The sequence below is a fragment of the Stegostoma tigrinum genome, chromosome 21, assembly GCF_030684315.1.
Source record: "Stegostoma tigrinum isolate sSteTig4 chromosome 21, sSteTig4.hap1, whole genome shotgun sequence".
Classification (NCBI taxonomy): Eukaryota; Metazoa; Chordata; class Chondrichthyes; order Orectolobiformes; family Stegostomatidae; genus Stegostoma; species Stegostoma tigrinum.
The window spans coordinates 10,563,333-10,576,932 of record NC_081374.1 but is presented as its reverse complement, the minus strand read 5'-3'; the positions used below and the strand labels follow the sequence as shown (position 1 = coordinate 10,576,932).

Here is a 13,600-nt window from a genome sequence, read left to right as displayed (position 1 = left end):
GGTAACTTAGTGGTAATGCTACTGGACTAGAAATGCAGAGGTCTGGGCTAATAATGCAGAGGCATGAGTTCAAGTCCCATTGAGACAGTTTGCCATCTTAAAGTCAATCTACACACGGAATGGAAAAGACTTGCATCCGTAGCAGTGGCCACAAAACTGTCAGATTGTTGTAAAATACACTTAGTTCATTAATGTCCTTTGGGGAAGGAAAATTTGCTGTCCTGGTCATGGTCTGACCCTGGGCCCACAGCTATGTGCTGGATTCTTAACTTCCCCTGAAATGATCGAGCAATATAATCAGCTGCATTCTGCATTCAAGAAGATCGCTATTTGGGATTGGCAAAATGTGTATCACTTTTCGGACTCCCTTCTTTCCTTTACAGTGCTCCAAAAACATATTTATTTGTGTAAGATTTTAGTCATCTGCCCTAATATTTTCTAATACAGCTCTGTGTCATACATTGTAGTGAAGCACTTCAGGAAAGGTGCTATATTGTTGTCATGCGAACAATAAAAAGACCCTTCATCACAGGTACTTTTAACAAGCAGTTAACAAAGCATCATACATGTACACATAGCTGTGCTAAGTCTGGGTCCATTCTAATTGCACACTGCTCTGTGTTTGGGAGACAAGTACCCTGCCTCCTATTCCGAGCAGCACTCAAATCATTGGCTCCAAGACAGCGTTGATGTTTGATAGATTGACAACACAGGAAACACACAATCAAACTCATGTAGTGCACTTGATTAACTTTTCAAAGCTGTCCATGCTTTGAGAGATCGTCTCAGGTCTCTCCCTTGATGCGGTTTCTACAGAGCCTTCTGGCAATTCAGTAGTTCAGTGAAAAGAGGTGATCAGCACATAGAGGCACAAGCCAACCATCCACAGCAATTATGTGAATCGTGCCACAGCACATCAGTCAAACGTAGATCAAGTCCTCCATTCATTCGAATGTAATGATCAAGAATATTGTGTTATTGTAGTCCGAGCTCCCACGTCGTTCTTTAGAAACCTGAAGCCTGTCCAAATTTATATTTTCAAAGTTACAAAATCATGAGAGGGTCTTTTCCCTAGTAGAGTGGGGGAGTTCAAAACTAGGGTGAGTGGAGAAAGGTTTAGAAAGGACATGGGGGCAGCCTTTTTACACAGAGTGGATCATATATGGAATGAACTGCCAGAGGAAGCAGCAGATGCAGGCACAATTACAATATATAAAAGACATTCAGCTAAGTATATGAATAGGAAAGGTTTGGAGGGATATGGGCCAAAAGCAGGCATGTTGGGCTAGTTTAGCTTGGGAACATGGTCAGCGTGGACTGGTTGGACTGATGGCTCTGTGTCCTTGTTGTATGGCTCTATGTCTCTGTAAAAATAAGGCATCAGCCACGAGTCAGTGGTAGAACTCCCAACTGTCCATTGGCAGGTTGTGTATTAGAACCATAGAACGATTTATAGAATGGTTGCAGCACAAAAGGATGCCATTCTGCCATCATGACAATGCCAATTCTCTGCAAGAGCAAATAGCGGGGTCTGACTAACCTGCTTATGACCATCTCTGAAAACAGCCCAGCTTCTGTAGCCTGTCCCACAACTTAAGTGCTTCATCCCTGCAATCATTTTTGGAAAGTGCTGGCAACATATTCACACAATGCAGGGTAACTCCTCAGTATTGTACTGAAACAGTGGTGCACCTTCAGAAGTCTCAATGCTCAAACAAAGCAATAAACTGAGGCCCCATCCGGTCTCATGCACAGATGTCAAAGATCCCATTGACCCATTTGAGGAATAGCAGGGAAAACGTTCCTGCTGTCCTACTCAATAGTTATCCCCCAACTAACATCACTACAGCATATTTGGCCATTATTTCATTGCAGTTTGTCACTTGTTGGGCACAAAATTTGTTGCGTAGTTATTCATATTGTGACTACTCTTAAAACATAATTAATTTTCATGAAAGACTCTGAAACAGCAAGGTCATAGAGTCAGAGACATACAGCACAGAAACAGACCCTCCATGCCAACCATAATCCCAGACTAAACTAGTCCCACTTGCCTGCTCCTGGCCCATATTCCTCCAAACCTTTCCTATTTATGTACTTATCCAAATGCCTTAAAAACATTATAATTGTAGCCACATCTACCATTTCCTCAGGAAGTTCATTCCACATGTGACCAAGCCTCTGTTTAAAAAATTTTCCCCTCGTGACTTCTTTAAATCTGTCGTCTCTCACCTTTAAAAATGCTCCCCTAGTCCTGAAATACCCAATCTTAGGGAAAAGACACGTACCATTAACCTTCGCTACATCTCACATGATTTTATACACTTGTACAGGGTCAGCTCTTAACCTCCTATGCTCCAGTGAAAAGATTCCCAGCTTATCCTGCCTTTCTTTATGACTCAAACCTTTCATATCCAGCAACATCCTGCTAAACCTCTTCTGAGTGCAGTCCAGCTTTGTGCAAGTCTTTTTTTAAAAAAAGGGTATTCAGACAATTTACTTTATTCATCATCATATATATGGTTTCAGTGTTTATGCAAGAAAAGGATCACCCCCAATATCGATACTCCTCACCTCGAATGGCCTGGCCAATATTTATATTTCAAACAATATTAACAAAAAAGACAATGATCACATCATTGCTTGCACTGTATGCACCTCGGCTGCTCTTCTTCAAAACTAATGTCGTGAGGTCTTTCACATCCACCTGAGCTGCAGATGGAGTAGGGGCTTATCATCCTATTTGAAAGCTCTGGCAGAGCGGCACTCCCTTGGTGCTGCACTAAGAAGGTCAAACCTAAAGTGGCGCTCTGGAGTAGGACTTGAACCCATGACCCTTGACTCAGCGGTGAAACGTCCAGAATGGAGCCACGGTGACCAATCATCCCGGATGAAGATTTCAGTAGAGGTTTAACACGCTACCAATAATGCTCCATTTGAGGTTAATTCAGCCAGGGCGTTGTCAGATCAACACATAGCAATCTTTGTGACTCACTGATCAAAGCAGCAGTAGCCTGCCTTCAATAACGAGCTTCCCAATAGCCAGGAAAGGGAACAGCAAACTTCCATTCGCATCAAGAAATAGAATAATGATGGCTGGTCATGCTGTTGTAGAAGGGCAGGTGTTCATGAAACCCTACGCTGTTGCTTATTAAGAATTACGGCGACATCTCAAGATCAAAGCTGCCTCGTTCAACAGGAAATCCTATGGAGCTAAAAAGGCAGCAAAAGACAAATCTTTCAGTCAACGACACTGAGCCACCACTGAAGTTCATGGAGCTGTGTTAGAGTCATGGAAACCGTCTCTGAATGAAATGAGACACAGAAGATTGACAATCATCTGGGTCATCTGTATTTTTAGTAGGTTGAATTTTATTGTCACGTGTACCCGAGTACAAGAGTATAGGAGGACAGTGAAAAATGTAATAATCGCCACTCCCCAGTGCCTTCTTGGAATACTACAGTTAGAATTAAAAAACAACAGCAGATATAATAGAAACAAAAGGAAAAGAAAATGCCCAGATCACCCTCACCCCTGTGTATTTTGTACAAATGGGCAACATTTGTGAAATTGTACCAATAATTAAGGAAGATTTCGTTTCCACAGCAACAACACAGAATGGCTGCAATTGAGGGGGGCGATACTATGGAGAACATGGAAGGGTCAGAGAGGATAACAAAGAGTGGATCTGGATGAACACAGCGGGCCAAGCAGCATCTTAGGAGCACAAAAGCTGACGTTTCGGGCCTAGACCCTTCATCACAAAAGCGGGATGGGGAGAGGATTCTGAAATAAATAGGGAGAGAGGGGGGAGGCGGATTGAAGATGGATAGAAGAGAAGATAGGTGGAGAGGAGAGTATAGGTCAGGAGATAGGGAGGGGATAGGTCAGTCTGGGGAGGACAGACAGGTCAAGGGGCCAGGGTGAGGTTGGTAGTTAGGAAATGGAGGTGTGGCTTGAGGTGGGAGGAGGGGATAGGTGAGAGGAAGAACAGATTAGGGAGGCGGGGACGAGCTGGGCTGGTTTTGGGATGCAGTGGGGTGGGGGGAGATTTTGAAACTGGTGAAATCCACATTGATACCATTGGGCTGCAGGGTTCCCAAGCGGAATATGAGTTGCTGTTCCTGCAACCTACGGGTGGCATCATTGTGGCACTGCAGGAGGCCCAGGAAGGACATGTCGTCTAAGGAATGGGAGGGGGAGTTGAAATGGTTCGCGACTGGGTGGTGCAGTTGTTTATTGCGAACTGAGCGGAGGTGTTCTGCAAAACGGTCTCCAAGCCTCCGCTTGGTTTCCAATGTAGAGGATGCCACACTGGGTACAGTGGATGCAGTATACCACATTGGCAGATGTGCAGGCGAACATCCCACCGTGGCAGATTGTGGAATGGTAAATTCAATAAAAAATCTGGAATTAAGAGTTTAGTAATGATCATTAATCTATTGTTGATTATTGGGAAAAACCCATCCGTTTCACTAATATCCTTTAGGGAAGGAAATCTGCCTTATCTGGTCTAGCCTACATGTGACTCCGGGCCCACAGGAATGTGGCGGACTCTTGACTACCCTTTGGGCAATTTGGGTTGGCAATAATTGCTGGCCTAGACACAGACATACACATCCTGTGAGTGAATTTAAAAAATTAACCTGTATATACTGACAATGTAGATAACAAGGTGTAGAGCTGGATGAACACAGCAGGCCAAGCATCAGAGGAGTAGGAAGGCTGATGTTTCAGACCTAGACCCTTCGTTTCAGAAGAAGGGTCTAGGCCTGAAACGTCAGCTTTCCTGCTCCCAAGATGCTGATTGGCCTGCTATGTTCATCCAGCTCTACACCTTCTTATCTCAGATTCTCCAGCATCTGCAGTTCCTACTATCTACTGACAACATAGTTGTCCTTGGATTTTCTATGAAATGTAATCAGTGCCGCTGTTTAGAAATGATCAAAGCCACATCATATATGACTAATACTTCTGTATGCAATGTTATTTAGATATCAGGTCCTTCATTGGCACGAACAATGGTGTGGGTTTTGGTTATGCGGATTGAAAGACAGAGAGTTGGAGATGGCAGATTAAGAATAACACACAGGTAGTGGCTCACCTATTACAATAATGTTTTGGCTCAATATTTTATCATCTGGAATACTGATATACAACAAATATAAGGATTACAGAAGCATATAGTCATTTCTCAACAATGTCAATTTTATGAGGCCATGCTTTATAATCTGTGCCAACAAGAGAATTACTTTGAGTCAACACCCATGTAAATACTTGCATCACCAGATCATAGATTCCTGTTCCCATCCCTCAGAGCACAAACAATTTGCTTCACTTCTATAAAATATCAGGCATGATATGTTCCAACAAGCCTGGGAATCACGTCTTCAACTCTACAGTATGTGTTTGGTGCTAGCGAGGAGGAAAGTGAAAGGGAGTTGGGGACTGGGTTCTGAAGCTCTAAGTTTTAGGCAATCCTTGTGCAATACAGTGAGATGCACTGAAGCTCAATGGAAAAGGGGATAGGGAGACAAGGCAAGAGTGTTAGCATGGAGAGCATGAGGGGTCATGGGGGACTCTTGGAGTGGTGGCAAAAAGGGTAGGGATTGGTGGTGGTCGGTTTTTGACAAAACCTCTGACCTTACATTTCACAAGGCTTCCAAATCCACACTATGGTTCACGACTTTTCTAAGGGGTCATGAATCATGAGTTATAGTGAAGATGCTCACCTGACTCTGAACACTGGGGCATGGTTAGCACTTCCCTGGCACGAATCTTGCAACTGGGTGTCGCTCTCCATTTTCAGATGACTCTGTGGAGTGTGGAAATCTGACTCACAGTGACTTAGAGCTCCCATGTGGGCATCAGGAACTTAGTACTGGGAGTAAATGCAGGTCACAATGCCCGTCTGTACTGTCAACACTCCCTGCTGGAGCAAATATATGGAGAGAGGCCACCCAATTGAAATCCAAAAGAGCTGCAGATGCTGTAAATCAGGAACAAAAACAGAGGTTGCCGGAAAAGCTCAACAGGTCTGACTGCATCTGTTAAGAAAATATCAGAGTTAACGTTTCAGGTCATGATCCTTCTTCAGAACATTCTGAGAAGGGTCACGGGACCTAAAACATTAACACTGATTTTCTCTTCACAGATGCTGCCAGATCTGCTATGCTTTTCCAGCAACTTCCGTTTTTGGCCATCTAGTTGGTTGCCTCTGTCTTTGCCATTCATTTAAGGAAGTAGTGGATCAACGGGGGAGGTGTTGGTGTTGTTGGAGGTACAGGACGCAATAAGCAGCCATTGACAGCTGCCAACCTGGCCAGGTGAGGTGTTCGAGGCTCCAGCGTGAGCATGAGGGCACCGGAAAATGGAGGAGTTCTGCCGTAACAAACCAAAGCAGAAAAACCACTGCGTGGGTCTGCTAGGACCTGCAAAGCAAACACACAGCGAATGATATCAGAGATAATGGGAACTGCAGATGCTGGAGAATCCAAGACAACAAAATGTGCGGCTGGATGAACACAGCAGGCCCAGCAGCATCTCAGGAGCACAAAAGCTGACGTTTCGGGCCTAGACCCATCATCAGAGAGGGGGATGGGGTGAGGGTTCTGGAATAAATAGGGAGAGAGGGGGAGGCGGACCCAAGATGAAGAGAAAAGAAGATAGGTGGAGAGAGTACAGGTGGGGGAGGTAGGGAGAGGATAGGTCAGTCCAGGGAAGACGGACAGGTCAAGGAGGTGGGATGAGGTTAGTAGGTCGATGGGGGTGCAGCTTGGGGTGGGAGGAAGGGATGGGTGAGAGGAAGAACAGGTTAGGGAGGCAGAGGCAGGTTGGACTGGTTTTGGGATGCAGTGGGTGGAGGGGAAGAGCTGGGCTGGTTGTGTGGTGCAGTGGGGGGAGGGGCCGAACTGGGCTGGTTTAGGGATGCAGTTGGGGAAGGGGAGATTTTGAAACTGGTGAAGTCCACATTGATACCATTAGGCTGCAGGGTTCCCAGGCGGAATATGAGTTGCTGTTCCTGCAACGTTCGGGTGGCATCATTGTGGCACTGCAGGAGGCCCATGATGGACATGTCATCTAAAGAATGGGAGAAGGAGTGGAAATGGTTTGCGACTGGGAGGTGCAGTAGTTTGTTGCAAACTGAGCGGAGGTGTTCTGCAAAGCGGTCTCCAAGCCTCCGCTTGGTGTCCCCAATGTAGAGGGAGCCACAGCGGGTACAGTGAATGCAGTATACCACATTGGCAGATGTGCAGGTGAACCTCTGCTTAATGTGGAATGTCATCTTGGGGCCTGGGATAGGGGTGAGGGAGGAGGTGTGGGGGCAAGTGTAGCATTTCCTGCGGTTGCAGGGGAAGGTGCCGGGTGTGGTGGGGTTGGAGGGCAGTGTGGAGCGAACAAGGGAGTCACGGAGAGAGTGGTCTCTCCGGAAAGCAGACAGGGGTGGGGATGGAAAAATGTCTTGGGTGGTGGGGTCGGATTGTAGATGGCGGAAGTGTTGGAGGATGATGTGTTGTATCCAGAGGTTGGTGGGGTGGTGTGTCAGAACGAGGGGGATCCTCGTTGGGCGGTTGTGGCGGGGGCGGGGTGTGAAGGACGTGTTGCGGGAAATACGGGAGACGCGGTCGAGTGCGTTCTCGATCACTGTGGGGGGAAAGTTGCGGTCCTTGAAGAACTTGGACATCTGGGATGTGCGGGAGTGGAACGTCTTGTCATGGGAGCAGATGCGGCGGCGGCGGAGGAATTGGGAATAGGGGATGGAATTTTTGCAGGAGGGTGGGTGGGAGAGGTGTATTCTTGGTAGCTGTGGGAGTCGGTGGGCTTGAAATGGACATCAGTTACAAGCTGGTTGCCTGAGATGGAGACTGAGAGGTCCAGGAAGGTGAGGGATGTGCTGGAGATGGCCCAGGTGAACTGAAGGTTGGGGTGGAAGGTGTTGGTGAAGTGGATGAACTGTTCGAGCTCCTCTGGGGAGCAAGAAGCGGCGCCGATACAGTCATCAATGTAACGGAGGAAGAGGTGGGGTTTGGGGCCTGTGTAGGTGTGGAAGAGGGACTGTTCCACGTAACCTACAAAGAGGAAGGCATAGCTGGGGCCCTTGCGGGTGCCCATGGCCACCCCCTTAGTCTGTAGGAAGTGGGAGGAGCCAAAAGAGAAGTTGTTGAGGGTGAGGACGAGTTCGGCTAGGCAGATGAGGGTGTCGGTGGAGGGGGACTGGTCGGGCCTGTGGCACAGGAACAAGCGGAGGGCCTTGAGGCCATCTGCATGCGGAATGCAGGTGTATAGGGACTGGATGTCCATAGTGAAGATGAGGTGCTGGGAGCCAGGGAATTGGAAGACCTGGAGGAGGTGGAGGGCGTGGGTGGTGTCACGGACGTAGGTGGGGAGTTCCTGGACCAAAGGGGAGAAAATGGAGTCCAGATAGGTGGAGATGAGTTCGGTGGGGCAGGAGCAGGCTGACACGATTGGTCGACCAGGGCAGGCAGGTTTGTGGATTTTGGGAAGGAGATAGAAACGGGCCGTGCGGGGTTGGGGAACAATGAGGTTGGAGGCTGTGGGTGGGAGGTCCCCTGAGGTGATGAGGTCATGAATGGTGTTGGAGATGATGGTTTGGTGCTCGGGTGTGGGGTCATGATCGAGGGGGCGGTAGGAGGTGGTGTCGGAGAGTTGGCCTCCCAGTCGCAAACCATTTCCACTCCCCCTCCCATTCTTTAGATGACATGTCCATCATGGGCCTCCTGCAGTGCCACAATGATGTCACCCGAAGGTTGCAGGAACAGCAACTCATATTCCGCCTGGGAACCCTGCAGCCTAATGGTATCAATGTGGACTTCACCAGTTTCAACATCTTCCCTTCCCCAACTGCATCCCTAAACCAGCCCAGTTCGGCCCCTCCCCCCACTGCACCACACAACCAGCCCAGCTCTTCCCCTCCACCCACTGCATCCCAAAACCAGTCCAACCTGTCTCCGCCTCCCTAACCGGTTCTTCCTCTCACCCATCCCTTCCTCCCACCCCAAGCCGCACCCCCATCTACCTACTAACCTCATCCCACCTCCTTGACCTGTCCGTCTTCCCTGGACTGACCTATCCCCTCCCTACCTCCCCACCTATACTCTCTCCACCTATCTTCTTTTCTCTCCATCTTTGGTCCGCCTCCCCCTCTCTCCCTATTTATTCCAGAACCCTCACCCCATCCCTGTCTCTGATGAAGGTTCTAGGCCCGAAACGTCAGCTTTTGTGCTCCTGAGATGCTGCTTGGCCTGCTGTGTTCATCCAGCCTCACACAGGGAATGATTCCAGTCCACTGACCTTTCCTCCAGGGTTCAGAGCTCTTCTGAACCTGCGTCGAAACTGAGATAGCAGACCAAGGGATGATTGTTGAGGATTCATTAAAGGGAGTTTGAGACAAGTCTCCAGTGGCCTTCCAACCTGTCAGCTGACCCCTCATTCAGTCTGGGAACTGCAAACTCATTTGGAGATGCGTGGGTATTGGTCTGATTGACGTTGGGAATATTTTATCAGATATATGAAATAATGGCTGTTAAGTGGGGCTATGTTGCCACTCCAACATGGCACAGGCTGCTGGTTTCCTGTCAACCACTCCTTAAGAAAGCCAGAGCTCTGTCTGCCTCTAAACGCATCTCTGCGAAGTGCCAGGAACATCCTATACAGACAGACAGACAGACAGACACACACAATAAGTAATGGTTCGATCACATCTTGCATCACATCTCTAAATGGTGTGCTACCACAAACCACGTAGTGTATCTAATGCACTGAATGTTGATCTTATTTAAGGTCCAGCAGTGAAGTCAGACTAGGGCAGTCTACCTCCCTAACCCCTCCCCACAAACCTATCTTCTGCACAGAAACCTACATTTTCCTAGCTACCTTTAGTTCTGAGGAAGGATCGCCTGACCAGAAATGCGAACTCCGCTTTCTTTCCACAGATGCTGCCAGACCTGTTGAGCTTTTCCAGCAATTTCTGATTTTGTTTCTGATTTACAGCATCCACAGTCCTTTCGGTTTTTACTGGAGCAATCAATGTTGGCGATTGGGCACATGATACTTTGAATGGACACATAAATGCAACACTGTCCACCCTGAACCCCAACAGGGCCCCACCATCTCCTTTGCTATTAACCACACTGTATGAGTATAATTTCTATGCAGCACGAGACACTTAACCCTGGCGCAGATGGAAACTGAGGAAGTGGCATTGGTAGGTGACAGAGCCCACTGTTCCTGAATTCAGGTCATTTCTCTATCCCCAACCTGCACTGAGCACATGCAGTAAGCATGCACACAGACCCTGCTTGCTTAGGCACGTCAACACATCAGTAGCAAAGGCACGCAGAATTCTCCCACACATTTAACCATATGCTGTCCTGCAGCATTTAAAAGTCAGGCAGACAAACAACTCCTTCCCAAAGCCCAACAGCACCCCTCGCACTAGCCCCTTCAGAAAAACACACCCAGGTCCCTCTTTGCTCAACAATCTCAGAGCAGCCTTCTTGCCTGCTCCATAGGAACACTGCAATGCAGCATTAATGTGTAAACTAGTCAATCAAGCTCTGCAGCCGTTACACTGTCACCATTTTACAGGTACCTACCTCTTCCTCCTGTCGGCCCTGAACTTCAACATTATCTTAACGGCAGAGAGCTCCTGCAAAATCAATACCCTAGGACGCTTGTGGTGCTCTTCCGTCCCATGGGCTTGGGATTTCAGGATCATTCCCTGCACATCGTTATGCTCCGCATCGGAATTCCTCTCCAGCAGACAGGGAGGATAGCAGCTTCATTCTGAAGCTTGGCCTTGGCAGCCTGACAAAGCCTACACCTAGGCAGCCAGCAAGGTGAAGTGCAGGAGACGGAATTTCTTCAAGCAGTTTCTTCTCTTAACACACACACACACACACACACACACACACACACACACACACACACACACACACACACACACACACACACACACACACACACACACACACACAGTCTCCCCCTCCCTCCCTCTCAAGGGAGGTTCTGAAGGACACCGGAGTCAGTCAGGTACTGACAGGGGTTTTTCTGCAGCCAGCAACCTCTCTCAATAATGAGGCATTGAGACTTGCCGATAAAGCTATTTTACATTAGCTTGCTGCCTGCAGGTCTGAGCTAAGACCTATTTAATCCTCAACAGTGATCACAAAGCCGTCAAGTGCTTCTGTCTCCTTCAATTTGCACTAATGGATTACTTTGTGAAATGGTTTACCCTTTACATGCCACACCTCCATCACATGAAATTAGGCAAAGGGAATTCAGGCAAAAAAAAGTGTCAAGTCCTGCCTTTGTAAGATTCACGAAGAAGCTGCTTGAGCAGGGTTCAGTATTACAAAGCACCCTGAATCTGGATGAGGCTCTCAGTACCGCACTGTAACAGTGATCCACACTGTTTCGCCAAACATTCATGTTATGAAAAAGCACCACCCTGGTATTCAGATTAGAATGATTCCAGGTTCAATCCCAACCAGGTGTTAAAGATGCCAAGGTCCCATATAAATGCAGGCAACTTCTCCCTGGGTCCTGGTCAAAACTTACCTCCTTAACCAACAAAAACAGAAAGACATTGCTCAGTTATTGCTATTTGTGAGAGTTTGCTGTGTGTCAGTTGGCTGCAGTGTTTCCACACTCTACAACAGTCATTACAGCTCAACAAGTGCCTAATTGGCAATAAAGCACTTTGGGGCGTCCTATGTCATGAAAGACATAACATCAATGCGCAGATAACAAAGTGTGGAGCTGGATGAACACAGCAGGCCCAGCAGCATCTCAGGAGCACAAAAGCTGACATTTTGGGCCTAGACCCTTCATCAGAGAGGGGGATGCGGGGAGGGTTCTGGAATAAATAGGGAGAGAGAGGGAGGTGGACCGAAGATGGAGAGAAAAGAAGATAGGTGGAGAGGAGAGTATAGGTGGGGAGGTAGGGAGGGGATAGGTCAGTCCAGGGAAGACGGACAGGTCAAGGAGGTGGGATGAGGTGGTAGGTAGGAGACGGAGGTGGGGCTTGGGGTGGGAGGAAGGGATGGGTGAGAGGAAGAACAGGTTGGGGGGGAGGGGAAGAAGTGGGCTGGTTTTGGGATGCAGTGGGTGGAGGGGAAGAACTGGGCTGGTTTTGCGATGCAGTGGGGGGGGAGGGGAAGAACTGGGCTGGTTTTGGGATGCAGTGGCAGGAGGGGAAGAACTGAGCTGGTTTTGGGATGCAGTGGGGGAAGGGGAGATTTTGAAGCTGGTGAAGTCCACATTGAATCAATGCACATTTGTCTTTCTTCAACAGCTGGTCACCAGAGTGGTCTTGGTATAACCCAGTTCCTGAGGTCCCTGGGTATAATGGGGAAAGGTGTTGGCGCACAGGTCTAGCATGGGTAAGCTGAGGTTGGTGTGGTGGTAACTCATTGGCCATGAGATCTAGGAACAGAATAGGCCATTCAGCCCATCATGCCTGCTCTGGCATTCAATAAGATCATGGCTGATCTGATAATCTGCTAAATTGAGGATTATATTGATCTGCACATTAAAGAAAAATACTGCACATGCTAGACACGCATAGTGGAAGGTACTGCCATCTCAGATTTCAGGGATATAAACAATCACGCTTTAACTTGATGTTGGTGACCTGTTCAGAACCTATTTGATTGTGTGGTGAGTTTGTTTTCATTACAACGTATGTTATTACAAGTCAGGATTTTGTTGTAATGTGTTATCACTTAAAAGAATAATATTATAGGATTACGAATCTGTCAGTAACCCAAAAGAAACAGCAGTTGAAAACATACATACAGTTCCTAGGGAAGGCGTTTGAGAGGTGGACAGAGCATGACTGACAGTGAAAGAGAGAGAACTACAGAGTGAAACAGAGAGCCCAGAGACTGAGAGGGACACACAGACAGGAAGAGACACAGCTACAGAGAGACACAGAGCTCATCAGACAGACAGCAAGGTAGTCAAAAACAGAAAGATAGAAAAATAAGAGAAAGAAATAGATGGGGGGATAAAACAGAAACTATTAAAAATGCAGAACAGGTTGGTCAGCATTTGTAATGGCAACAGAGGGATTATAATATCTTTAGTGCCTTTCATCACAACTCAAGATAATGAAACTCATCTTTCAGTTCTGGTGAAGAATTACACACTGCAAATATCAATAACTTATCTTCTCCTGTCCCAGATACTTATTAATAATTCTCTCTTCATTCAAAATAAAGAAGATTTGTAGGTTTTTGCCTGTTATCTTGTTTTTTCAAGACAATAATGGCAACAAATTGATGAAGATTTCAAACATCAGTTCAGAAGAGAAATGCACTTTATGTGATAATAAAATGTGAGGCTGGATGAACACAGCAGGCCCAGCAGCATCTCAGGAGCACAAAAGCTGACTTTTCGGGCCTAGACCCTTCATCAGAGAGGGGGATGGGGTGAGGGTTCTGGAATAAATAGGGAGCGAGGGGGAGGCAGACCGAAGATGGAGAGAAAAGAAGATAGGTGGAGAGGAGAGTATACGTGGGGAGGTAGGGAGGGGATAGGTCAGTCCAGGGAAGACGGACAGGTCAAGGAGGTGGA

At 47.5% G+C, this 13,600-nt stretch overlaps 1 protein-coding gene across 17 annotated transcripts in view; it reads right to left on the bottom strand.

Annotated features, from left to right (window-relative positions):
- Positions 1–13,600, bottom strand: part of plekha6 (pleckstrin homology domain containing, family A member 6) — a 351,695-nt gene that overhangs the window by 107,105 nt on the left and 230,990 nt on the right. The window contains exon 1 of one of the 17 annotated variants that reach the window (XM_048553364.2): positions 11,256–11,322. The exons of 15 other annotated variants lie outside the window; for them this stretch is intronic. Coding sequence is in view for 1 of the 2 variants with exons in the window: in XM_048553356.2 (XP_048409313.1) it covers positions 10,618–10,739 (122 nt within the window). In the remaining variant the exon portion in view is untranslated. Of the gene's footprint in view, positions 1–10,617; positions 11,130–11,255; positions 11,323–13,600 lie in introns of those variants that run through there. One more of the 17 variants, XM_048553356.2, reaches the window with a different exon arrangement.